This window comes from Netta rufina (assembly GCF_964035555.1).
Source record: "Netta rufina genome assembly, chromosome: 20".
NCBI lineage: Eukaryota > Metazoa > Chordata > Aves > Anseriformes > Anatidae > Netta > Netta rufina.
Window position 1 is genome coordinate 4,729,611 of NC_140144.1, and position 27,636 is coordinate 4,757,246.

At 48.0% G+C, this 27,636-nt stretch overlaps 1 protein-coding gene across 1 annotated transcript in view; it reads left to right on the forward strand.

Moving 5' to 3' along the window:
* Window positions 1-27,636, forward strand: part of LOC311217068 (CMP-N-acetylneuraminate-beta-galactosamide-alpha-2,3-sialyltransferase 4-like) — a gene marked incomplete at both ends in the record, with an annotated part of 47,941 nt that extends 20,305 nt beyond the window's left edge. Inside the window, 9 exons of the mRNA XM_084298805.1 lie at window positions 21,216-21,270; window positions 21,960-22,016; window positions 22,702-22,829; window positions 23,443-23,506; window positions 24,279-24,374; window positions 24,942-25,134; window positions 25,464-25,592; window positions 27,053-27,199; window positions 27,529-27,636. Of these exons, the coding sequence (XP_084154931.1) occupies window positions 21,216-21,270; window positions 21,960-22,016; window positions 22,702-22,829; window positions 23,443-23,506; window positions 24,279-24,374; window positions 24,942-25,134; window positions 25,464-25,592; window positions 27,053-27,199; window positions 27,529-27,636 (977 nt within the window). The remainder of the gene's footprint in view (window positions 1-21,215; window positions 21,271-21,959; window positions 22,017-22,701; window positions 22,830-23,442; window positions 23,507-24,278; window positions 24,375-24,941; window positions 25,135-25,463; window positions 25,593-27,052; window positions 27,200-27,528) is intronic.

The following is a 27,636-nucleotide window of genomic DNA, read 5'->3' on the forward strand; positions in this document are numbered from 1 at the left end:
GAGGACTCGGAGTTCACTGCTCGAGGCAGACATTTGAGGCCTGATCTTTGTCCCCTTGAAGTCAGGCTGGAGTTTTGCTGCTAGCTACAGGGAGAACAAAATTAAGATGTACGTGCTGGTAAAGGGGCTGGGTGGCTCCACAGAGTTGCAGGAAGACCCTGGTAAGGCTCAGGCACCAAGCACTCCAGCCTCCTCCTTCTGCAGAAGAGAGACTGAAACAAAAGCCGAGGGAGAGCTGGATAATCCCGTGCACAATTCTCTGCTTCCCTTCTGAAACCAACAGGAAATGTTTTAACCTGTGTGCTAAGAGGCTGTGTTCCTGGATGAGGGGAAAGGCTGTACAACAGAGGGTGCAGGTGCCATCTGTTTTAAGCTCTGGACATCTCCAGAAATCTGCAGGAAGCAGGTCTGAAATTCTGGAGTGGTAGTGCTGGAAGGTTGGTGAGCAGAGATCTTGTGTTTTTTCCTTGTCAGGTCTGAATCTCAGGTAAACCTAAGAAGATTTGCCCAGGAACTGACATGCAGAAGAGGCAGAAGAGTGTGGATGTCCTGCCTCCACCTGAAGGCACGGAGGTGTTTCATATCTCTCATGAATTCCCTGAATTCATCTCTGCAACCTGGTTTTGGCCTTCCCCTTGAGGACGTCCCTCCATCAGCTACTTCCTAAGGGCAGCCAGAGCAAGTTGTTGTTTACCTCCCCCCCAAAGAAGGAAGGTGAAGGGTCTGCTTCTCTCCAGCCTCGTTAACAGTTGTTTCATTAATCACAGCTTTCTCTTCAAAACCAGAGACAATCTGTCCAATTAACATTAAAGCTCTGGCAGTCGCCTGCGACGCAGGGAACTCTGCAAGCAGCACTCTGACAACCGTCGCTAATAAGTCTAAAATTTCAAAAGCTGCTTGCAAACAAAACAGCTCGGTCGCACCTCGTTAGTGCCCTGTGCCGCCTGTTTTCACGAGCAGCAGAGCCAGCCTCCTCTCTACCCACTCTTATGCTGGATCTCCGCAGAGCCCAGGTCCCAAAATACTTCTCCTGCAGACCTCTGTCCACCACAACCCAGGGTTACCCGGGCAAATCCTTTCTCCTGCAGTGTGCTCCCCACCAGGCTTTAACTTGGACCACACCTGGAACAACTCAGCTCCTACAACACAGAGCTCTAAGTCAGAAAGAATCAGCACATTGAGGTGGTCCCACATAAAAATCATTAATAAGAGCCCGTAGGGGTCATGCCATGGGAGAAGAGAAGAGTAGAAGTAGTAAGTAGTGGAGGAAAAGTTACCCAGTTAACTAGAAGCCTCTTAGTCTAACCTTGGCTCAAGATTTCAAAGTGAATTTTGAAGGAAAGAGCAATTAAATACCCGGAGATAAAGAGGAAATGAGATAAGATGCAACATGGGTTTACAAAATGTAGATTGTGTCAGACGAACACGATAGCTTTGTTTTGATAAGATACTTGATTTTCTAGACAAAGGAAATGCTGCCGATCTCCTTTATCTAGGCTTCAGAAAGGTATCTGGTAGGTGCCATGCGGGAAATTATTAGTGAAGCTGGAGGAAATGAGGATTAGTAAACTGTAAGGTGAGGTGCAACCCTCAGGAGGGAATTTACTAGAAGAGTTTCTCACAGAACACCTTTGGAACTGATCTTTTCTTCTTGTGTATCATCTCAGCAGTGAGAACACAATCCTGAAGCTGAAATCCCCCAGTGACACAGAACTGGAAGTTTTGTTAATACAGAGGAAAATGAGAATGCAAGACTGGAAGAACTAAATGACCTTGAGAATAAGAATAACAGAAATGAGATGGAAAACAAAAAGTTTGAGATGACAGGCCATGAATCTGAGGACTTGCAATAGCCTCAGATATAATTTAGAAGATGTTGAGCAGCAAATGACCAAGGAGGAGATCTGTGTGCTCTGAGTGGCTGCAGACTAACCGAGATGTCAGCCACAGAAAGGCAAATGATATTCTTGGAAGAAGGGGTACTTCAGCAAATAAAGGTTAAAAATGATGTCATTGACTGTGGGTCTTGGTTTTTAAGGTCAAGATAAGCTTAACCTTGCAGGAATGCAGAGGAAGGCTGGAAGCTGATCTAGAAATGGAAAGCAGATCACAGAGAGGGGAGCAGAAGAGTCAGGAACAGCATGTTTTATGCAGTAGAACACAGGCTGATATGGGTGAAGCCCCAGGGAGGTGTAAGAGCTCTGTGAGCTGAGGGAACAATGGTGCTGAGGCATCCATGGCAGGAACGTGGCCAGACAAGAATTAGGAAAGCAGGTTCCCTGCCTGCTGGTGGAAGCTGCAGGGACAAGAGGAAACATTTTGGGGTCTGAGCTTTTCCTTTCACACCTGCAATGACAAGGACTGGCCTTGCCAACCCAGGAGGTCCCTGATATTCGAGTGTTCCCAGGCAGGGGAATTCTCCCTCAAGTCCTTCCCAGTACTCTGGCCAGCTTTCTCAGTCCTGATGCCCCTGCCAGAAAGCCAGTACATCAACGTGGGAAACTGAAGTTACGATTGCAGCCCATGTGGGAACATCTCAGCTCTAAAGCAGCCAGGTCAGGTAACAAAATCAGGGAAACCAGATCAGCAGGAGAGTTAACATGGTGTAAGAACCTGAGCTATCTGACCGGGCTGCTGGTGATCTGCTTGCTATCCTGCACTATCATATTTTTACTCCTTTGGTTAGCATTCCTTTCCTCCTAACTTACGTCAATGTATTAGACACACACATCTCCGTTTTGCTGACTAAGGATGCCTAAAGATGTTAAGCTGCCATTTGGAATCAGGTTTGCTGATACAATTTGTGCAGAGCATGTTTTCCCCTCCTGTCTGTTGTTCCTGCATTAGACTCATTCTAACCAGCACTCACTTTTTCTTTTTTTTTTTTTTTTCTTTATATTTGCCTCATTTTCAGGCCTTTTGTGAAACTGGGACAAGTGCTTTCTGATGAACCAGCTATAGATTTGAGGACCTTGCTGAGAAGGCTATTTACTGGGTGGGTATGAGCTGGGCTTAAACTTAAAGGAACCATTAATGCCTTGTCTGGCACGGGGCTATCACACGTGTCACAGCTTTGATTATTGCTGCCTGCCATGCTGGGAGGTCAATGTGAGATGAATGAAGATTGGGAAACAGTCAGATTTGAGCAATCAAGGTGATATACCCTTGGAAGGGGGTGGGAGGGAGAGAGGGGAAGGGATATACCCTTGGAAGGGGGTGGGAGGGAGAGAGGGGAAGGCGATCTGGCAGGGTTTCTTCTCAGTTTTGGACCAGCAGCACACGTTATAATTTCATGTAGAAGCTGGCATTCTTCATGTTTAAGATTTTTTTTTTTTTTATGAAGTTTTGTCCCCTAGTGTGATTTTTGCATTAGCAGTAGTCAGACATTGGGGAATCTGCAGGGCCCTAGGGAAGGAAGAAGCAGAAGCTGTGTGTTCAGGGTTGTCAGTGACTTGTTGCCTCTTAAAAAATGCCAACACACCAGTCTGCAGTGGAGTGGCATCATGCTGTGGACACGGGCTCTACCTGTCCGTCTTCACCACCACTATAACGTGCATGCTGGAGCAGCTTGTCCTTCTGATGTATGTGATGTATGTTAGGAACTCTGCTGAACCATCATTGTCGTTGTTATTTTCCTTCTCTGCAGCTCCTGACCCAAGTTCGTTTCACACAGAGCATAGGAGGGAGGCTGGTGGGCAGGATTTGGCCTGGGGGATGGTGGTTTAGCCTCAGAGGGGATGGAGATGAGCAGTTAGGGCAGCAAGTGACACCTGTGCTCCTGTGCTACCTCTCCTCAGTCCACTCTTGCCGTCCACCCTAAGAAATGCCATAATCCCTGACTGAGCAGGAAACTGAGGTGCAGGGATTGAAAGCAATGGGCCCAAAGTCAAGGTTTACAGCTGTGAAAAATATTCAGGAGTTTTTAGCACGTAGTGCTTTATTCAACATGATGTGAGAGTCAGGCTATCCAAGCTCAGTGTCTGCATGACAGGAGCATCCTTCCCTGCCCCGCCCGAGGTGTCCCTGGCCAGCACACAGCCAAGTGCTCAGTGACTTGTATCACCCCTCCTGGCCCCGGCAGCTCAGAAGACCTCCTTAGAGAGGGTTTATAGGGGGAAGACACCTCTGCTAAGGACCAAGTCCTCTTTCAGACACATATGTAGAGTGTCAGGCTTAATTTCCCTGTCTGTGCTGAGCCCCCTCCCTTCCTGTGGGATCACCACTTTGGCAGGTCGACGGTGAACCTCTGAGTGTCAGTATTTGTTCCTTCCAGAAAAGGTCAATGCCCGGCACTTCTGGGCAATGGCACCACGACCTTTTCAAAGCATGGACAGATGGAAGTGGCTCTGTGGAGAAAGGCCAGGGCAGGAGGGCAGCTGGCAGCTTTTCTGGAAGTCTATTTAAGTGGCAGAACATAAAAGTCTCCCAAATCCACACACATTTGTGCACATTTTTGGTGTGATTTTGGACGTTTTGGTTTCAGGACGAGACACAAAAGTCTTTGCTAACTGTCTGAACTCAGTGAAAAGCCTATCTCACTACCCCACATGTTTAGAGAGAGGTTCAGGCCCAAATGCACAGCTGAATTGGGTCCAGATCTGGAGCTGTTCCAGAGATGAAGAGAACAGACAAAGCAGATCCAACGCCCTCAAAAGCGCACAGTTGGGGAAAATTGCCTTACTGGCCAAATGAGATAAAGCGTGGAGTAAGTTTAATTTCTGTGTTACATTCTTGTTAATAACAATATCTAATTAAGGCATCTGGTGACAAGTTAATGGGCAGAAAAGGAAAAAAATCAAGCAGGCTTTATTGAATTTTTCTTTCAACTCCAGCTCTCTGGATTTGAATGAATCCATCATCGGAGACAGCCTTGTGTGTCTGAGTCTGCCTTCATCCCAGTAGTGTAAGTTGTAGCTTTATTGTCTAGGATCTATCCCTTAAAATTAAACTCGTCATTCTTACGAAGATGATTGCTTGAAGGGGAGATTAACCTTTACGATGTGATGATGGAAGTTGTTGTTCATTTCAAGAGCCCATGAATATTACTGGGCGTAATGAAAACATGCAACAAGATCCCTATCCCTGCCTAGGAACTTTACGTGTTCCTAAATAAAAGATGGGTGATTTATCAACAGCTGAGCAGTTTTGTTTGTTACGTGCTGCACATTCCCTTTTCTCGTCTTCCCACTGGCTTGAGAAAGAGACAACCAGGTTGTCCACAGCCTCTTGCAGAGGAAAAGCCCTTTGGCCTTTTCTTCCTGTTACCCTTTAATATGGCGAGCATCAGGGCTGTGCATGTCAATATCTGTCCCCTCGGATTGTGTCCACACCACAACCCATAGGTTTACCACTGGCTGCTGCAGACAGACCAGAGTTAGCTGTGTGCTTGGGGAGGGAAGCAATGTTCCTAGGACAGTTCACCCATGGCAAATCTCAACCCTCCCAAAAGGTTGTTTGAGTCCAGGAAGGACACAAATGCAGCCCTGACTAAACAGTTCTGTGTAAAACGACACTAAGTTGGTTTTGAGCTCCTCTGCATGTGATTGATCTCCTGTAACAGGACATGTGCAACTAACTGACAGCTCTGCTATTAATAAATATCCCTGAGAGTATGGATAAAGTGAATTGGGGTCTCTGTGGATTATTGCCTTTCTCCATCTGACACTTCTTTAGATGAATGACATGGAACAAAAATCTTAAGAGTATATAATTGAGTGTGTATTAGGGTTTATGAAGAGATTCCTACAATAACTGTCATGTTTCACCTGATGGAGTAGCTGTTACGTGAACATGCCAAAGTACCACTTTCCTTGCTACGATCTTTGTTCTCACTTGCTTTCTCTGCATTAGCTTAAAATCTCCTCCAGCCAATGCCACTGAATACAGCCTGAATAATGACTTGAGTGGAAAATAAGGACGGGAATAAAGAATGAGACGAACACTTAGTGTCAGAGGCCTCAAATTGAGCACCAAAGCAAAAGAAGACCCACTGTTCCAGAGGCAGAGAGTTTCTGCTGCTTCCACCAGTGACAGCTTCTCTGGAAATCAGGAATATTGATTTTGTCCTATTGGAAACAGAAGACTCGGGCACAGCCATGCCAGGTATTGTCAAGCCTCTGCTCCAAAGGGGGTGGCTAGATCAGGAGGATGAAGCATTGGAAAGAAATGAAGGCATCAAGTGATAGGAAGTACTGAGGGTCTCTGAGACTGCCCTGCACCAGTGGGAGAGGAGAAGATCTGCTTTCACAGTCCTCGGGGTCATGGTGTGTGTCTCTGTGCTCTCTGACAGAGGTGTTTGCTGCTCTCAACTACATGTTAACATGTGTTCGTTCTGATAAACTGAAGTCCTGTTGGGATTTAGGAGCGTTGGGGTGCTCTCATTAAAGGAAAGGTTCAGCTTACAAGCAGGTTTCTGCCCTGCAGGCTGGGAGCAGGGTTAATAACACAGGCACAAACCCTTCCCCTGGCCCATCAGTGGCTGGTGGAGATACAGGCAGCCCGCCTACACCCGCCTGTGGATGTGCATCCCGAGATGGTTTGCAAAAGGACACTCTGCCTTTGCAGCAGCAGCCAGCTCTCGTGTCCTTTCATGTCCAACAGCAAGGAGGAAGCTGTCTGTGCATCCCAGCCCTCCCTCCCCATCGCCAGCCCAGCCTTCTTTTTCCATTGCTGCCCAGGATCTTTACATCCTATCTTCTTTCCCTGACCTCTTTTTCTGTCCTCCTTCCCCCAGCATCATCCACTTGTCTCACACTCAAGCCTCTCACAGCTTGCATGCGGTGGGGCTGAGGGATGCTCTGTCACCTTCTGCCCCTCCATGACCCCCTGCCCTACTCCCCACTGATCTCTTGCAGAAGACAGGTAACCTTAGCCAGAAATACACACGCCACGATTATGTTCCCCTTTTCAGCAGCTCCTTCCCCTCGCTTCTTTCTGATGGAAATCGTGGGCAAGAAAAATCTATTATTACTCTCCAAATCATATCAAATATTTATCAGGGTAATTCTCTAGTTATCACCACCGATTGCAAGCCTTAGTCACGTAGTAAATCTTGTTAGTGTCATCTCTGGGAACGTGTCTCGTCTGTCTCCTCAGCCGAGTGCTGCATAAACCAGGTTGCCCCAGGGGGACTTGGCTTATGGGGAAGGCAGTGCAGAAGGAGCGGGCGCAGGCGATCAGAGATGGCCACAGACTTCCCAAATCCCCTTGCTCCCAGGATGTGAGATTGGGGCTGGTCAGGATGGGGCTAAGGGGGAGCAGGCAGGTTGCACGTGGGAAGGGGAGGTCTGCTGGGTCCCAGCAGCTGATGCCTCCCTGATGTGCCAGGTCTCTGGAGCTAAGGCTCAATTCCATGATTATTCCTTTGGTTTGAAGCAGCACTGTCCTGGGGGTTCTGTAAGTCAGGGCAACCTTGATATCTCTGCTAGCCATGCCAAGGACTCTCCCCATCCACCTGCTGCATAAAGGACTAGCAAACGCAGACACTCTAGCTGGGCTTTTTTTGTTGTTGTTGTTGGCACCAAAATGTTTCCAGATTGTACCTATTTTTAAACTCTTTATTGGGTCAGATCTGGACAGCTTGGAGACTTCATCTCTTCCCTCTTTCTACCCCTGTGCACATAACTTATTGCTGCAAAGGGAAGAAAAGAGCAGCAATTTTCCTCTGCCAGAACCAATCAATCTGGCACCTGTCATCAGCATCAGAGCAGCTATAAAATATTTAATTTCTTAATGATGAATTGGCAGATTGTTTAAAAAAGACAACAAGGAAACAAAGAAAAGGAAACAGACATTCACAATCTGCAGTCACTCTCTCTGCCAGGCTAAGCCTTTGGAGCTGATAGCAGGAATGTGTTTTTCCACCCAAACTACCTGACAGTGCTGTCTATTAATAAAGCCCTACTGGCTGTTTTGGGGATGTTCCTGCTCATACAGTCATTGGACCCTTGACTTGCCATCCTAGAGTCCCACTACCAATTCCTGATGAGACTCAGTCTTCAAAGGAGCCTCTTTTCATAAAATAGAAAAAAAAAAAAAATCCTCAATGGAACAGATCTTTCCTCCCTCATGTGCTGCTACACCAGTATAAATAAAGGAGTGACCAGGCTGGGTCCAGAGCACAAGCCAAGTATTCTGTCTCCAGCAGTGACCAACAGAGGATGCTTTAGGAAATGTACAGGAATAGGTCAATCATGCAGTGCTATCTCTCTAGCAGCCTCCAGCAATCTACAGTCCAGGGAGATCTTTGTGTTTTCTAGCTCCAACTGGAATTTTCTTTCAACAAACTTGCCTAGTCATTTTTTTAAACTCATGAAAATTTTCAGCATCCACAAAATCTCCACTCAAGTAGTCCCATAGTTCTCCTGTACGAAGCTGTACATCTTATTTTATTTTCAGCATATCACCTACTAATTTAACTCGATGTTCCCAGATTTTGCATTAAAGAGACAGTGAAAAATCATTCTCTCTTCACCTCCCATCCCTTGGACATGTTTGGCTCACAAAACAGGGAGCAGCACAGAGATGTCTGGTCTAACAGACATCAGAATTGGGAAGTCTGCAGCAGATAGGCTGATTTCCCAAGGAAGGTCAGCTGGAGTGTACCCAAGGATACCTTCTGCCTCTGGTACCTCCAGTTGTGAGCTTGGAGGGGAGCCTGAGTCCATACCCATATTATGGCACCCATCTATTTCTCTTTGCAAAGTTGGAAAATGATGGTAGTGGCCGTCTGATGCAGCTGCTCTGGAAAAGGAATGGCACAAAAACCAAGCTCCTCCGCTGAAGTTATATGGATTACTTACAGAACTTAAAAAATACATCCCTGTACCCATATCAATTTATTCCCATTCCTCTTGCACCTGAGTAAATCCTCTAAATACACAGGCAAGCAAACTGCCTGGCCAAAAACCTCCTTTAACTGTAGCCTGTTCTAGTGGGCTTTATTGCAAACACAGTTATGTTTGTTTTGATGGTTTTCTTTGTTTGATTAACTTTCTAAGTCCTGTTATTGAAACATTTTAATTACAAGAATCACAAGGTTTCACTAAAGCAAATACAAACTTTTAGCCATCGTATTTGTGAAGAAAAACCCTCCAAAGAGTTCTAAAGGCTCAGGAAAAAAAAAAAAAAAAATCTGAAACCCTGAAGAAAAGACGAGGAAGCAAGCATTTATCATGGTTTATTATTTTTAAGTTGGTCTCATGATTTGAAGTGGTGACGCTCTGCAGTGGCGTGACCGAACCTACACTATTCATCTGGACTGGGGGAACACGCAGGGAAGTTTGGCAGACGCAAGTGGGTGGCTGGCAGCTTGCATGCGGAGCCTTCGTGCTTCCTCCTCTGCCTCTCCTTGCAGTGGGTGGGGAGCACGGGCTCCGGCAGGCATCCACGGTGGGACTGAACATTTGTAGTTGGGTGGCAATGTCCAGTAGGTAGCACGGGACGTGCAACTTAGCTAAAAAAGCTCAATTCACCAAGAGATTTCTGGCACAGCCTTCAAGCTCTGTCTGCTCCAGCGGTTTGATTCAGCCCTCCTGCAGCCATCCTGTGTAAATATGCTAAACAAAAGCTCCCACTTGTAGGGGAAGGGCTTAACCCGCTTTCAAGAGGGGTCAGTGCAATTAAGAGCAGAGCCTGTCGTTGCCAGGAGCTGGTCTGTGATGGCAAACTGCTGCTTCAGACCTCCCCCAGCCCTGCTGGCATGGGTTTGCTCTAGGGCAAAGCAGGATTTCCCTCAGCTCCTGTGCAAAGTCTCTGAAGCACAGAAGGATGTTTTCCTATGCACCAAAGCACATTGCTCTCCTAAGGGCTGGTTGCTTTGGCACAGGGATAAGATGAAATCAAAGGCCTCTACTTTTGTGTCAGACAGCTCTTTTCCCCATTAACTCTAGATCTGTCTTCTACAGATGGTGTTTAAAGAGAAGTTTGCTCCATTGATCCTGCCTAATATCTCTTTGAATGTTTTGAATGGAAAACATCCCCTTATCTCTAATCAAAGCTGTGTTTTTATCTGCCTCTGGGCCAAAACATTGCAACAGGTTTGGCCCTTACAGGAGGACTGGATGCTGAGCAGAGAGGGGCTGCCTGCTGCCCTTCCAGGCATGGGGACAACCTGAAAACCAGCCTGTTCCCGCTGTGCCACCGGCTGCAGGCTTTTTGGGTACGCAAGGGGTAATTAGAAAGCAGCAATCCAGGAACTTTTAGCTAGGTGGTAGCTGATTGCAGCACAGCAAGTCTGAAGAGGAATCTCTTTCCCATCTACTAAAATAGACACCACCGCCAGCAAAAAATTGGGAAGTGTGACTCAAAGCGGGGGAAGGAAGAGGGATAGGGCTGATGGGTAGCTAGACACCCACATCAGGAGAGCATCTAAGCAAAACTGCTTGCATCCTACCGTTGTCAACGTGATTTCAAATTAAGCATATGCTTAAGTAGAGAAGGTACCGAGAGAATAGTTAGTCGTAGGAAGTTTTTGGCTCACGGCAGTAGAAGACACATTAAGAGTGTTCTTGGGATGGACAGTCTCGGTACCCTTTCTACCACTGTGCTTTTCTATTAAGCTTTAGCAAAGACCATGAGGTTAAATAGACTCTGCTTTTCTTTCTCTCTTGTTGCCCAGAATCAGCCCTGGGGACTGGCCTGAGGGCATCCCTTGCCCTTGACTCCTTGCCAGGAGTGCCTAGCAGGAAACCTTCCTCCAGATGGAGCAGGCTAGGAGAGGTAATGAAATGCAAAGAGGAAATAAATGAAAACATATGGATATCTCTAATTTTGCTTATGTTTTTGATGTCATTTAGGCCACCATAAAATGCAAGGAAAATATTATGATTCCACTCTAATAACTTTTTACATCCATTTGCACTGGCATAAATTTCTTCTGAGTAGAATTTCTGTCAAAATCTAGTTTAGGCAAATTCTTTATTTTATTGTTTGATTGAAAAGAACCTACTTTCTCCCAGATACATTTTTTTCATTAAAAAGTAATAATGGAACATGGCTAGCCAAAGCCATGTATTATAGTGAATGTAGAGATCTACAGTGTTTGAGAAAAACAGGAATATTGGGCACTGAGGTAGACACATTTCCAGAGCTATTTATAACAGTTTCAGCTTAAATACTTTGGTTCTTTGTTAGCTTTCTTAAAAAATCAAAATTTCTGTGGAAAAGCTTTGACAGGAGGGCTTTGGCTGAGTTTCTCCAAGGGAACGCTGTCCCCTCCAGCTCTCTACTGCCATCCCATTTCAGCTCTCCACTTCTCCACTGGGTTTTATGAAACCAAGCGCTGGCTCATGCTGGTGGTGGGTGGTGAATCACACCTTTACCTCCTTGCTTCCGGGGGAAATTTGGCTGAGGCCGCGGCAGATAAACAGCCTGAAAAAAAACAAAACAAAAAAAAAAAACAGCTTACCAGAAAAAGCAAATTCCCTCCCCTGTTTGCGTTGGATGGCAAACTTTTATCACTTCCAGGGATTTTATCAAGATGCCTGGAGTCACAAAGCAGCCAGTTTGGGAGTCGTGCAAAATGGCTGGCACTGGAGGTAGGGGCTGAAAGCAGTGGAAGGAGCAGGATGACTTTCCTTGGCCTCTCCGGGGCTGCAACTTGCTTCCAGAGGACCCGTGTAGGTACAAACTCCTGTGCTGCAATCCAAGCTGGGGACAGGGACATGGACCAGGGTCTGCAGTGCCCGAGGTGGGCAGGGAACATAGAGCTGGGCCTGTGCAGCACAGGGCTGAGAACCAACACCATGGGCTTACAGAGGCCGGCCTGTGGTTAGCTGTCATTTTTTTGGGGGTGAAAGCCGCTGTGACTAACACAGCCTGTCTGGGAGCTGGCTGGGGAGGGAGGGAAGGCTGGCAATGTGCCAAAAGTCCCCCCTCCTAACCCCAAAGTTTTCAAGTTCCTGCAGTCCAGCCTGCAGCACGAGGGTTCAGCAGCAAGGGAAGTGTAAGCAAGGAGATTTCGGCAGGGCGGGCCAGCACTTCGGTAGGGAGGCCTGCTGTGTGACTGCCAGGTTGAGGGGTCGAGGAGGAGAAAGCAGGGCCAGGACCTTGGGCAGGTATGGTATGAGTGGCCCAGCACCCCTGGGGACAGGGCTGTGGTGAAGAAGGGGGATGGCCCCTCTGGGTGGGCACCACCAGACCCCGGCGCCCCTTGTCTGAGGGGTGTTTGTCACAGATGGCTGAAGCAAGCAGGAGGGTGTGCCCCTTTCCCAGGGAGACAAACAGCCACGTGGTGTTTAAAATGTCCTCTGCTGTGGGGTTTCTCCCCATGTCACCCCAAAGCCCAAGGCCCAGCTGTTACTGCCCCTCATACCCCGCTGCAGGGTGCTCTGGAGTGAGGACGCCCCACGGGCCGAGCTCCTCTGTCACACTGACAGCAGCCCCTGTCCCCATGTAACACCAGGCCTTATTTTCCTCCTTTTCCCCACAGAAAAGCCATTTCAAGCCATGGTTATTATAGCACTTGGTTTTATAACCCAGACCCCAGCATGGCTAGCCAGCAGTGTGTACCCCATTGCTCATCTTGTCTGCTGTCAGACTGCTTCACTTTCCTCCCTCTGGTGATTTATTTTGTTTTGTTTTGGTATTTTATTTTTATTTTATTTTATTTTATTTATTTTATTTTATTTTATTTTATTTTATTTTATTTTATTTTATTTTATATTTTATTTTATTTTAATCTTATTTTACTCTATTTTATTTTTCTTTTTCCTGTGAGTGCAAGAGCCAGAAGCAAAGGCAGTGAAGCCAGGAGTGCCCTTTGCTGCCGCTGTGCCTGTCCCTAGAGTGAAGCTGATCACAGTGACTGCTTTTTGGCCCCACATACAGGCTGCACCCTGCTGTGTGGGGCCCAAGGAGCTGTGACAGGCTTTTCCTCTCTTCTCTCTCCAGTCCTTTCCTCCCGGTCTGTCTTCCCAGGGACTTAGCTGGGACAGTCTCTGCCCCAGGACATGGTGTGGACAGGCAGGCAGAGAGAGCTGTGAGGGCACCGGAGGGTGAACTGGGGCCTTGTGGTGTGCACATCATCCCCTCTGCTTGCATCAGCCATGTCAGGCTGTGCTGCAGGCAGGGGAGATGTGGGAAAGCATGTGCATACCCTGGGGCTCCGAGAGCCAGCCTCTCTCCCTGGGCCTGACAGTTCATGTGGATCCTTCCTCTCCCTCCTGTCCTGCAGGGCTTCTGCCCAGAGCTCTTGGGTTAGCTCATTTTTCCCATGCAGCAGTTCGTATTTTATCTTGCAGAGTAACTTGGGTCTTGGTTAGGCTCCAGGGCCTGTCTGTGCATCTTGCTGCTGTTCTGAGGCTTGGGGAGGGGGGAAGAAAGCTGCAGAGGGCAGTGTGAATTGCTAAAGCTTTGGGCTGGCAAACTGACACCAGATCAATGGGAGAAAACATGAGGGCTGAAGGAGGGTTGCATTTGGAGTTGTGCCCTGGAGGGGAATAGAAAGAAGTGGCAGCAAGAGCCGTGTGGGGAGACAGGACCCATGCTGGCCACAAAGGGGATGCAAAGTGTTCTGGTTCCACAGAGACAAGGCTGCAGCACCCCAAGGTGCCTTTTCTGAATGAGAAGCCAGACCAGAGCAAGCTAAACACAGCGATGCCAGTGGCCCCAGTGCTGCCAGCCATGTGCTCTGCCCTCCCCACGCTGTGCACAGCTCCTCCATCCCCAGCTCTGCTGCTGGATGTCCTCTTCCCAGGTCCCCTGAGGTGGCCGGACACCACGCTGTGCGTGTTGCTTGCTGCTGCCGTCACTGATCGGGGCACTTTGCAGCTCTCACCCTAGGCGCTGTCAAAGCATCATGATGCCATTTGCTGGTGTTGTTAATGAGCAGTCTCTCCCATGGACTCGCTTAACAGTGTGGCACGGTGCCCGCTGACAGCGGCCAAGGACCTGCCTCAGCTGGAAAAGGGCTTTTTAAGCAGAGAGAAGGCCTTGCTGGGACATCTGTAGGATGGGGAATTTTCCAGGTGAAACAGAGGGCAAAATCCCCGTTTACCACTCCATGGCTCCTTTGCTGGCAGATCCTTTGCTATTCCCCTCTGAGATCTTGGTAGCCTTGTGAGATGTTGGGCTGATTTCAGGCCCGTGCTGAAGGGCACTAAGATTGCTGAAACATTTGGTCTGGAGCTTTCACCCACACTTTGTAGCACAGCCATGCTGGGGCTCAGAGACCTCCCTGGGAAAGGGGACAATTCTTGCCTGCCTCCCTCCTCTCCAGCCCCATGCAATTCTCTGTAGGTTTTCTCTACAGCTCCTGAAAAGTAATGCAAAGACAGCAGGAGAAAAATGAAGCCCAAGTTGATGTAGGGTGGATGTGGCTGCTCTCCTGTCTCTGTGCATGGATGACCGCAGGGAACGAGAGCCTGTTTAGCGTGGGTGCACTCCACTGGTGAGGTGTTCCCTGCAAAATCCCCAATTAACGCATCTGAGGGTCCTCCAAGTTCCTCCTTCCCCACTTTACAAAGTCTTCCCTTTAAGGTCACCGTATGCAGCGGCAGGCTGAAGTAAGGCTGTGGCAGCTGTGGCACCTCCTGGTCTCATCCTGAGCTACGACACAGCCATTGAGCTGACTTTCTGTGGCATGGGGTGGTCCAGAGAGCAGCATGGTGCAGGGCTCTCCTGTGACCATGTCTTGGTGCCCGTGCGCACGTGGAGGTGGTGGCCACAGGACATCCCGCTCCTGGGGGGTCAGTGCTGGGAGCCAGGACCCCGGGGACACCCAGGGTTTTGCTCACAGGTTCCTCTGCCTCCTTGGCCTCTGTGAGTTTGGGCATCCAGGAGGTGCTGCAGTGCATACCTAAAGCACAGGATGGCACTGCAGGAGCGCAAAACAGCCTCGGCCTCTTCTGCAGCTCAGCTGGGCTTTTAACCCCTCCGAGGAGGCAAAGCTGCTGCAAGTGCGGTGGTTTTCTAGGGACGAGGTGTGGAGGGCGGCTTGGGGGGGTGATGAAGCCCACTGCTGTCCCCAGCTAGGGCAAAGCCTTGTGCCCGAGCTGCTGGCTGCCTCCAAGGCATCGCCCATCTCCCTGGGACAGGAGTTGCTGAGTGCACGCGGTGCTGCATCGTGGGCCAGAGCACATTTGTGAGCTGGCACCTCCCAAAACACAGGGTGGATTTGTGCAGTGGCTCCTCACAGCTGCACGGGGGCAAGTTCCTGGTCTTGGCATGCCCGAGGCCATTCCCCTTCTCTGCAGAGACCCAACGAAATCTTCCCCAGAGAGACCAGCTGTGCCTGACCAGGTGGCAAGACAGATGTAGGGCTAATTTGGGCAGCAGCACCTGGACGCCAGCACGCACCAAACGCATTCACCCGGGTGCACTGAAGAGCTTGCCCCGGCCCTCAGCTCACTCAGATCCTGTCGCTGCCACGTCTGGCTTCACCTCCTGAGCTCACGCAGGCAGAGAGATGGGCTCCAGATATGTGCTGGTCGGAAGCGAGCCCTGGTGCAGGTCTTGCATGATAATATCCTGCTGGCTGGCACCTGGGGCTTGGAACAGGGCGAGCGCATTTGTTAGTTTGCTGGCTCCTGAAGCTGCCGGTCCTCTCGCCAAAATCCAGGGAGAGCTGCAGAGACGAACAGAAAGGCTGCAACAGCATTTCCATGTAGCACATGCTTTCTCCTGAAATAATCCCTGCAGGAGAGAAACTCTGCTTAAAATATTTGAATGTGACAATCGTGGTAGTTAGCTGTTCTTTGTAGATGAACTGAAAATGTATAAATGCGGCAAGTTCTGCCCAAATTATTGCCAGATTGTGTAGGTATGTAGAAGTGTGATCTTCAGAGAGGTTGGCTTGAATTATCTGGTGGACACAAGGTGGATGGCTCTGCTTTTCCTCCTGTTGTCATCCCCATAGGAAAAAGTTCTTTTTAGCACTTCTCCATAAGTAACAAGACACACATCCAGGAGAAAAAGCACAAAATCAGGAGCAGAGAACACTCTTCCAAGTAAGGAGAGGGGTGGAGAGGCTTGGTCTCTGCAGCTTGTGTCCATCTCTCTGGATGGAGCACTCCTTGCTTGATATCTCCCTGTTTTAAATGCAGCTGATTGATTTTCTTTCTCTTTCTCCTTTTGTGCCTGTTTATTTTAATAAAGATAGATTTTTTTTTTTTTTTTTTGAAACCTGAAGCAAAATGTTCTGCTGTCTCCACCCACCCCCCTGGCACTAAGCGCTGATGGGTATTTCAGTGGTTATAATTTGATTTCTGCCTCTCCTGCTGGGCTGATGTGAGAGAAACAACATTTAGAGAAGTAGATTTAAAAAAAAAAAAAAATTTGGAGCAGGGGAGGCAGAGGCTGGGAGTGGTGTGGGAAGAGGGAAAGAGAATCAAGGAGAATGCACTCTCATTTTCTAGGCCATTTTTTTTTTCAAGTTCGCAATCTCTGATGGACCAAAATCCCAGTATAGCTCAACTAATCAATCGCTCTCTGAAGAATAGAAAATGCCTCATCTCTTTAGGTATTTCTGTGTTATTCTTGGCCTGCTGCAGTGACTCATCGGAGCTGCTCTGTGCCAACGATTTTGGGCTCGTAGCCCCTTTGAGAGGTAGAGAGTTCTGATAATTCCATTTCGCAAGCGGAGAAACTGAGGCATGGAGTAGTAAATTGGGTCCTTCCCCTTCAGATCATGCATGTGGCAAGGACAGTGTGTGGAGAAGGCGTTAAGGGCTGATTTCTGAACCTGGGATTCAATCAGCACACATAATCCAGATGCATTTTCCGCAGCACTCAGCTCCTTACACTTAGACAAAACGAGGTTTTCACTAGTGCTTAGCAGTCAGCCCATCTCCAGTGATAATATTGAGCAGCAGCTTTTCAAAAGAACTCAGCAACTCCTCAACTCTTGGAGTTTCTTAGGGAAAAGCTCCTGCTTTTAGCTAACAGGAACGTTTTTTTCTTTGCTAAAAATCTGACCCTTCAGTTCTAGGCACAGAATTAAAAACTCGATCATCATTTTTTTTCCTATTTTTAAAAAGAGAAGCATCCTTCTTTTCGTTTTTTTTTTTTCTTTTTTTCTTCTTGATTTTCCTGGTTTCTAGGGACATGATTAGTGAGTGCTTGTGTGCATATCTGAAGTTAATAGCTTTTCTAAATATTTTTTCCTCCTCTAAAATACATATCGAGATTGTCTGCAGCAGTTTGCATTTCCTGCTGTGGAGACAAATACCTTAATTAGAATGGAAAGGAGGAAAAAAAATCACACAGAAGAAGAAAACATCTCTGTGAAAAGAAACCTGAAAGGCTTGAGAGAAGTAGAAACAGGCAAATGAAGCCTCCTGGCAGGCAGGAGGCATCTTGCAGAAACAAGGGTGTATGCACATAGTCTTTGGGGATTGTTTTGCAGAGGGGGTGCTGCTGGAAGCCGGGCTGGGTGCAGAAGCTGTTGCCTTTCTGCCAAGCAATGAGAGCTGTTCTCAAATTGCTCATTCTTGACCTCCTGCAGCTCCTGCTCTGATCTGTCTGCAGGACTTGGTTTCAATGATCGAGTCTTGAGAACAGGAGGGACAGGGGATGTTCTTTTGCTGTCGTAACTGCCTTGGACATGTGTTTTTCCTTCACTTTAGAGTGAGGGTTTACATAAATCCTATGCGGTTGCTGTAGTTCATTGTGGGACTCTTTGTACCTGCTGGCCCTCCCGTGGCTTTAGCATGCACTGGGGAAAGCACAGCAGAAGAAGGCAGCAAGAAATGCCTACTTATACCAGGTTGGTATTAACTCTGAGGACAAATGAGAGGGACGGGAAGCTGCAAGTACAAAATTGTTGCTCAGACCTGAAGATTTGCTCCTTGAGTCTAGTTAGAGGTGAAAGTACTGCATCTAGTTTCGTCTGCAAAGTTTGACAGAGCAGGAGAAAAGGTGACCGTATTTATAACCGAGAGCACAGTGTAAGTCTGCAACGTTTGCCTGCAGGGAAATGGGGTAAGAGACCTCTTGCCTTCCTTATATTTTTAAGCAAAAGCGTAAGCCCGCAAAGGGCACACATTCAGCCCACTCCCACCTCCACAGTAGGTCTGCAGCCAGAAAAGATGAGCTGGCTCTCTCTACGCCCCTGACTTAAGGTCTTTCTGGGAAAAACTCCCAATCCCCTTCCCCTAACCGGCATCCATCCACCCAGAAAAAGACCCTGCTGTCCCAAAGCACAGCGGGCTGCCAGGGCTTCCTATTTATGGCCAGCTCTGATGCGCTTCACGTGCTGCCCATAGCTGGGGGAGCACCCAGACCTCCCTGACATCGTCCAGGAGAGCAGCAGCTGCCAGCCCTCGGTTTCAGAGGGCAGCCTTGCTCCAGATGAGTGGCAGCCAGCAGAAGGGTCTGCTTGGGTGGATTAATCAGCCTTGCAAAGGTCTTTTTCCAGGCCAGGGGATGGGGGGAAGAAGGTGGACCGAGAGCATCGCAGACTGCCTCCCTGCTGCCGAGCTCGGATTTGTATCCAGCTCATTGAGGATAATTAGATGATCACCATCAGATGGGGAAGCTGAGCGCTCACTTTCTGCACCATCCCTCCAAGAGAGGAGCACATTATTCCTGTTTCTCACCAGCCTGAACCACCAATTGTCTACGTGAGCTGCGGTGCTGTCCCTATATAATTAAGGCTGTCAGTCAAACCCCGACACCTAAACACTACCAACTCCACGGCTTAGGAGGATTGATCACAGGACTTTATTGGCAGTCAAAGCAGCACTTTGTGAGCTCTCTTTTCCTTTGTCAGAGGAACAAACTGTGGGGCCGTGAGAAGGGAAGGTGGGTAGGTGCCTCCTCTGCCTGCTTACTGGGCATGCAGCCGTGATGCCAGATCCTGTGCAGGGGAGGGATGAGCTGCACTGATCCTGAGCAGTGTTTGCAGGGGCCTTGAGGCCAGCAGGCAGAGCACGGGGAGCACCAGTGCTGTGTGGACAGAGGCACAGAGTCAGCAAGTCTAGGCTTACGGGACAGGCACACAGCCTGCCTGTCTCTGCAGAAGCGCCAGATGAAAGCTCCCCAGCCTCATTTGACTGATGTTGTCTCTACTTTTTTGCAGGGTGTGTATGGAGACAGCATGAATGCCAGATCTGTAGCAGGAAGACTTCTCTTTGTCCTTTTCCAGTGGAAAAGGCTGGTGATCTTGCTCTGTGTGGGTAAGAAAACCCCAATTTTTACTGAACTTTGCTGTTTCCCAGCCATCCCTCACCCTTGTGTCCCCCTGCACTATGCCTTGCTGGGCCGGGACTGTATAGAGGGAGGGTCCCCTCCTGGCCATGGATGTCTTCACTGTAGAGACCCCCAAAATGGGATAAGCCAGAAGATAGGAGGGAAGGAGGCAAATTTCCATAAATCCAACACACACTGCCCTGTGTCCCAAAAGACTGAGATGAGGGGGATCTGTGCATTCCCAGTGTGTAGGGATGTCTCACCATGTGCAGTTCCCTGTGCAACAGCTTTGCTTTCCTGTGCATGAGCCTTGCACTCATATTTGTCACTAGAAAAGTGGTGTTTTTTTTTGTTTTGTTTTGTTTTTGATTTTTTTTTTCCCAAGAGATTCTTTAGCTATGATTCTTTTGGGTGAATTTTCAGAAAATCAAGTTATCTTGGATGTCTCAGGGGGTGTGGTGAGTAGAAAAGCATCTAAAAGGTGACTTTTTTCCCAAAGTACAGAAATCCTTCTGTTATTGTGAAGAAGTGTAGAACAGCTGGGTGTTAACTTCATGAATTCTCCCCTGTATTAATATATGTTAATATTTAAAAACCTCAGAGCAAGGCAAGCCTCCTGTCTGGTATGTGTGTACAGGGCTGCGGGAGGCTAGAGCAGGGTTAACGTGCTTCTGTGATGACCGAATGAGATTCCTGGGACGGGGGAGGTCTAGCAGTCACCTTCTGATAAATGCCACTGCAATCTTTGCAGAATTAGGGTCCAGAGGTGGGTGTTTACCTGCATTGTGTGTATGTGTGTAGCAACCCAGAAATTAATCGGCTGATGAAAGCCTCTGTGTGGTATGTGCAGGAGGTCCAGGGGAGACCCACTGGTACGATGCCTGTACGAGTGTATGTAACTGCTTCTGATCTCCCTCCAAGGGAAAGCAAACCAATTCTAATTTCATACCATCATTGAAAGGCCAGTTGTTTGTCACAGAAAAAAATCACTGCTGCTTAATGGCCAAGATGCAACCATTGTCATTTTCATAAAAAAGAAAGAGCCATCGTGGCGCACAGTAATGTAACGACTATTTTGTCGTACGATGTGGGAAGTGCTGAGGAAAGTCAAATTAAAAGTCTTTATCTCCAATCTGAATGGCCTCTTTGCTAATGGTTAAAAAACAAACAAAAAACCCACAAAGAAACAGCAAAAACAACTAACGCTGGAAAATCCTTATCCTTACGTGCCACCACCAGCACACCAGCAGTTCCATGAAGCCAGCAGGAGGAGCTAGGCACGCTGATGGGCTGGGTGAGGGGACAGACCTCTGGGCCTCTCCCAAATCAGACACCCTCAGGGGCAAACCCTTCCCCTTCCTCAGGTCCTTAGAGCTGCAGCAGCGCCTGGAGTGTCAATTCCCTCGCATTTCCTGCTTTGGGTCATGTCACCAGAAGGGTGCACATGACGGAGAAGTCTCTCCCTGCTGCATCCACGGTCCCAAATTCATGCAGGGCACTCAGGGCAAGCCAGGCTTGTGCTCTGGATCAGCACAGTGCCTTGCTTAAGGTGAAGAGCAGCTCAGACAAGCTGTGGTCCATGTTACTAAACTGCTCCCAGCTAATCTTTTGTCTGGCAAGAACCTGCTGATTTCAGCGCTGGAAGCAGCCCTGGTTGGGACTGGAGGATTTCTCCTGCATGTGCATTTCTTCTTACTGCTGCGAGCCTTTGCTGTCCTCAGCTTTCTGGATTTTGTACCCAAGCATCACAGAGTGAGTTGTGGCTGCATTGTGCTGCCTGTCTGGGGGATAATGGATTGCTTTGTGCAGCAGGAGCTGTTTGAATGCGCTCGTGGTCCTCGGGTTCACTACCAGAAGGCCCATTAATTTTTGCTAGCAAGGGCCTAAATCAAATACAGCCACTTGGAGGCTCCAAACTCTGAAACAGGGTCTGGTCTGCTCGACTGCAGGTCTGGCAGCTGCAGGGACTCAGGAGATGCTGTTGTGGGGGGAGAGGTCCCGTGGGCTGCATGGTGGCTGGTTGTAGCTGTCATGCTGTGGCTGTGCAGCTGATCTACCTGTGTCTGCCTCTCCATTGCCTTCTGCAGGTCTGTGCATGAAGGAGCTGTACTATTTGATGAACACACTTGAAAGTGATGTTGAGTAAGTTAACTTCTTCCTTTTTCTGACCTCAGTGCTGCTGTGGTCTGGGCTAACTGTGGGTGAACAGTTCATTATTGTGGAAAGTAGCTGCCACAGTAAAACCTGGGCTAAGAAACAGCTCCCCCAGTAAGGTCTGAATCTTTGGGGACTTGGAGGGCTGTGTTCTGCTGGGCAGGGCAGAGCAGATGGAAAAGTAGCAGGATGAAACAGCATTGGTGAGCCTGGAGATAGCTTACCTAGACCACAGCAGAGATTCCCCAGTGTTGATGGTCACTGCCACAGTAACTTGTGGCTGTCCCGCAGTGCTCCTCATTGAGTGCCTCCATGCGGAGTGAAGAACAAGGCTTACCTGAGGCCAATGATTTCCTAAAACTCAAGCTGTTCCAGGCCCTGAGCAGCTTGACCTAACTTTGGCATTATCTCTCCAGAGGTCTTTTTCCATCTAAATTCCCCTGTGTTTCTGTTGAGCAGACAAGGAGGCCTTTACATGCTCTTTGGAGGGGACCTGTTCATGGACAGCAATGGTTCATGAGCTGGGAGACAGGACAACATAGTCAGGAGCTCAAAACCCTCCATTTGTAGACATCGTTAAGAGACCTCGTGAACTACCACTTGTTCTCAGGCAGTAATCTAAGGTTTGAGAGCCTTCAGGAAGGGCTGGTAGGAAATTAACCTTGTTCCTTTTACAGGAGGCATGTTGGTGCTTGCCAGAGACGTTTCATGTGGAGAAAGCCTTTTCTTGGAAGGTTTGTTAGCTGTATCTCATTTGTTTGGGGAATTTTGGTGAGAGATCAGTCAGTGTCTCGGTGACTACTGCCTGGTGGAGACTGGCATTTTGGGGTTTATGTGCAGATACGCAGGAAGGAAATAGAAGTAAGCTCAGCTAACTCTTGCACAATTGTATCTTGGCCCCATAATAAGAGGCCAGAAGGGTGATGCAATGCAGAAAGTGTGAGTAAAATGTCCACGCAGAGAGGAAGAGGTAAGAACTGTTAAATAGGTCAGTGTGCAGTCAGGCTTTGTCATGGGTGTTTTGAGCTTTGTCATGAAGTGAATGAGTAAATGAAATTGGTAACTGGAATTCTCTCCCTCTCTCCTCTGGATAAACAACGAAACAATGAGTAAGCATTCCTCAAACTAGTACAGAGAGAGGAATGACTGAAAAAAGAGAGAAGCTGGGGGTCCAGAACTGCAGAGGAAATGAAATTTTTCTGTCACTGCTGCTCAGAAGATGGGTTAGAAACCGCGAGCAGTAAGGACTGGCTTTTAAAAATGTGGGCCATTTCTGGGAAGTACTTCAGGATAGCTCAGCAGCTTTCCAAGGCTCTTCATTATTCAGCCTGCTTCAGCTGCCCTAGTCCTTGTGTCTGACACTGCTGTGACTGCTCCACTTGTCCATGAGCTGCTGCCTCTCTGATTCTCTCCTGTTAGGTCTGAATCTCACTGGAAGCCTTTCCTGACCAGCAAATCCTTATACTTGCTCATGGACAGGCCTTTTAGACGGAAGGCTGAAGAAGTTCTGTGGTTCCATGAACTTCCTTTTGGGCTGAAGAGTTCAGGTATTGCAGCGCTTTGCCCTCAGTGTTGTGGATGGACACGGAGTGGCTGGAGATCCTCCCTCTCCCTGGCAGCCTCAAGTGCTGCAGAGGAGACAGAAATACTGGGTGTCAGCGTGCACCAGGGGCAATCAGGGCTGACTGGATGGGGTCCCTTTGAGAAAAGGACTTAGTCCATCATAGTAGTCATGAAAGAAGGGGAGCAGTGCTTTAACTACAGGCTCTAGCTGTGCAGGGAGGGATGGGAAGTGGAAAACTGAGAGAAATACTCCTGTGGATAGAGTAGGAGCCACTGCAGAAGTTATTAAATGCCATTGGAAAGAGGATACTGAGTGGACTTGTACTTGTTGCCGTTTTCAGTGTGAGGTACTACAGACCAGCTTCAATTGCTGGTAGTGCTGATCACAAAGTGCATGTCCTTCATGTGAAAGAAATGCCCAGTGTGGACAGTGTTGGGCAGGTGGAGGTGCAGTGTTTATGTAGGCTGTCCCATGTAAACTGTCCTGGCACTTTACATGGGGATGGAACCCCAAAAGAAAAAAGAGAGTTAGCCTGTTGTCAGTGGTGGGGCCATGATTTTCCTCTGAAGTTGACTCTTCAACTTCTTCTTTTCTAGTTCTCTTTGCTTTTAACACGTTGCAGCTTCTTCCAGAGCAGGAGCTGCCTGGATCCTTTGGCCGGTATGATGGCTGGGCTGGAGATGGGTGTTGGGGGCACAGGTCTGTCAGGGAATTGATAGATGGGTTGAGAGCCCTGGTTTCTGCAGCTTTCCTAAGTTCTCTCTCTTAGTGCTCAACTTCACAGTCCTTTCTGCCTCTCACTCCTGCTACTCTTCATCTCCTCTCTCAGTAGGCTTCTCTTTCTCTCCCTTTTAAATGTACCCTTTCAAGCAGTTCTCGTACTGATGAACTTAAGCTGCTAGCTCCCAGCTTCCTCCCTTTAACTTCTGTCATACCCAGAGTTCTTTTCTCAGTGTTGCCCTGTCCCATCTATTTCACTTACTTTAACTCCATCCCAAGCATGACAGACTGGAAAGCTGGGTGAATCCCTCAGTTCTGCCTGCCCACATTCAGGGGGAGCTGGAAGCAAAGTAAGCTGTCTGTGGCAGCTGCTGGCAAGCACTTTCATTTAGGTCCTTCTTTCCTCTAATTCATTAGATGATTTTTTCTGTGATATCTCATTCTCCCTCTCCCCAGTATACTGCATGCCACAAGCAGAGGTCCACCCTCATAGCTACTGGTCTACTGGGTAAAGCCCAGCATACCAGGTATCTGGTATTGCATGCTATCTGGCTAAGAAACAGCCAGAGTCCTACTAGTCAGGGACTTCTCTCCTCTGATGTCGCCCCAGGAGTTACTTGAGGACATCAAAAAGGCCCTCAGGGATGCTGATTTAACCTGGTGGAGATGCTAGTCAGAGGATTTTATCTCTTGCAATCTATTTTTCTGCCAGTTTATGGTGCCAAAGGTGCATTGTGGTTGGCAATGGCCACTCCATCCATGGACAGCGCTTTGGGAATTTGATTGACTCTCACCATGTTATCATCAGGTACTGAGTCCATACTAAAACCTTAACAATTAAGCAGAGCCCAAGGATTGACAATGTGTATGTAGCTTTAGCTTTCTCACCTGGGAAACATCTAGGATCCTGCAGCTCAGGTAATCAGATAACTTTTTTGGAGTTCATGGTTGAGCACAGACACTGCAGGAGCCAGAAACTGTACTGCTCACTCACAGGTGTTGTACCTGGGACTGGAGAGCCACCTCCAGCTCAGTGCAGTAGTGGGCAATCCCAATCTTTGTCTGCATTTTAATTTTACATGCAGATTTAGTCTGACTTAAGCAAGTAATTTAATGTGCTTCATGTCCCTGCCTGAAAAATAGTGGTTGTCTGCCACTGCCATCTTTTTAATGCAAAGGAGGAACTATTGGGATGTCTGGTGGGGTGGCCCTTTCTGTGGAACCAGGCTGCTGGGTTGGGCCATGAGATGTGTTGGTGCCCTCATGTGAGTTCATATGGCCAGTCTGGTATCTGAGAGCACACAGCTACATCCGTGGTTGGGAATAGGTGGTAATGAAACTGGACCAGTCCTACCCTTCTGGTTTTGATTCTCAGATTAAATGATGCTCCAGTTAGAGAGTACAAGAAAGATGTGGGTGAGAGAACCAGCATCCGTCTCTTCTTCCCTGAGTCTGCTCTGCCCAACCCTTTAGAAAACAATGATGATGATACACTGATGGTGTTTGTCCCATTCAAGCCTTCTGATTTCCTCTGGCTGAGGGAAGTGTTGCTGAAAACAAGGAACAAGGTGAGAAGTCTTTAATGAGGGGAGGTTGAAACTAGGTTATTTGTAGTGACATATTCAATAGCTCTAATAATCATGTATCTTTCAAATATTTAATGAGCTGCACCAGGCACCTGAGACCTTATTTTTCACTAATTAGAAAGACCCCAGTCACAGCTAGATTGCGTATGGGTGCATGGGAATGAGCGGAAAAGACCAGGAGATACTTTCTTCCTCCAAGTTCTCCGTCCTCTGAGCATCAAGCCAGAGCAACAGACCGCAGCTAATTTTCTCCTGGCATGATCTGCTGTTCATGGATGTGCCATGAGGACCTCTCTTTTTTTCTTCTGCAGACGAAGGTGGGATTTTGGCACCAGCCCCCACAGCAGTGGAATGGGAACATCTCTCAGCTACGTATTCTCAACCCATATGTCACCTACGAAGCAACATACAAACTGCTGCAGCTGAATGCATCAAGTAGGGTATGATATCGTGCTGGAGAGCAAACAGATGACCATCAGTGTTCTGTGTCTTCCCTAATACCTTACTGCTTCAGCACTACACAAGGGGAAGGAAAACCTAGTCACTAGATCAGCCAGTCCCTTCCCCTAGTAAATGCAGTCTTTCCCTATAGCATGGTGATTCAAGTTTTGAGCCCTGCTTCTACAAGGAAAAGGAAGATTTTTCCCCACCTGTCACAACTGTGCAGCATTACTCTAATTCCAATCTGCCCTGTAATCCCTTGCCATTTTGCATTCAAGTGACTTTTCAGAGTTGAATTTCTGGCCATAGTTCTAGACCTTAGGACACCTGCTTCTCTGGCGACTAGCAGCTTTGTCATACAAGCCCTTTCATACATCTTCCTGTGCTTTCCCTGTCTAGACCATTACTGATAATTAGCTAGCATAAAATGTGAGGAATTTTGGTTGGCTTTCCTTAAAACATTCAGTTCTTACAGATCTCTGGCCTGAGGCTGGCTGTTATGCCCACTGCTTCTGGAACGCAAATTTCCCCTTCGCTGCACGATGGAGGATTACTTCATTAATGAATCTAATGATACTTTGTCTTCAGTCCTGATGATCTTTGTGATGGTGCTGTGGAATCTTTAATTAACTTTAAGCCTGCTGGGCACCACCAGGATGTTTATAATCTGCAACAAAGGCAGGAGAAGCTTGAAGGTCTGGTGTGGTGAAATAACCTTGTCCAAGGTCACACACTGACTCTTAGCTAGGCTGAGATTAGATACCAAGTCTCCTGTCTGCTGAAGCAATGCTGTAAAAAAGGACATTTCCCTACTAAACTGTTTGGAAAGTGCAAAGTGGGACAATCCAGATAAGGGGTGCTAAGTGCTAGGGTGAGCTTGGGGAACCAGGCAGTATGTTCAGCTGCTTGCAAGCGTGGTGGCTGTTCTGCACAGCCACAAGGCTTTTAAGGTCACGGTTTGTACATGGTCATGTTAGCTTTATGTGAGCAGAGGGCAGTTTTGTAGCACACAGGCCAGGGACAGGAATTTAATGCATGGATTAGAAGTGAGGATTCACACGAGGCCCTCCAGCAGGGAACACACACACGGAGGCACTTGGAAAAGAAAAAGATGCAGGGACTTTGTCCAGGCTCTGTAATGGAAGTGGCCTTATTAAAAAGTGTGCTGGTTCCTTCCATCCAAAAGCTTTCTGATTTCCATGGAGCTCCGTGCTTTATCATTTCAGAGGTTTTACAGTCCTGAGCCCTCATCTTCTGCAGCACCTTCTCAAAAGATGTTCCTTGTTTGAGTTCGGGGAGTGTTGTCCAGGCATTTGTCCTGTTTCATTTACGTATATTTTCTTGCTACGTGGAATATGTGGAAGCTATTGGTCCCAGCTGAAAAGGTGTTGCTAGTGTCGGTTTTGTAATAGTATGAGTTTGAAATGCTAAACAGATGTTCTCTCTTTTCCCTTCCCAGAGATATGCCACCATGGGAATCATTGCTTTGAACTTAGCCCTCCATATATGCCAGGAGGTCAATATTGCAGGCTTTGGTTACCCCGGCAACCATGACAATACTGCACCAATACATTATTACAATACAGGTCGCTCACGGAAAGAAGAGGTAGAAAATGCTTCCCCTTCAAACTGAGGTGTTCTCCATAGGGAAGCCTACTGGCAAAAGCCGGGACTAAAGGAGCTGTGAGCTCTGGTAGCTGTCACTGGTGTTACTTGTGGAAATTCCTGCTGGGGTGTCCTGGGGAAGGTGCTAGGACATGCTTTGCTCCCAGAGAGCAGCTTGAGAACAGATGCTGGCTCCTTTGTGGTGCCTGTCATCTGGCCTAGTTTGGGGAAGAGGGTGCAAATTGGGTCAGGCAGGATCCAGTGCTTTTGGGGGAGGATGAGAGGCACTGTAAGGAATAATCTGTAACTTTGGCTCTCTTGTCCTTGCAGCTCATTCAGTATAATCTCACAGCTGAGGGGAACTGGCTGCTGAAGATGATTGAGAGGGGAGTGATCGCTGACCTTGCCAGCCCTGCCTTTCAGGCCCAGAACCGCTGA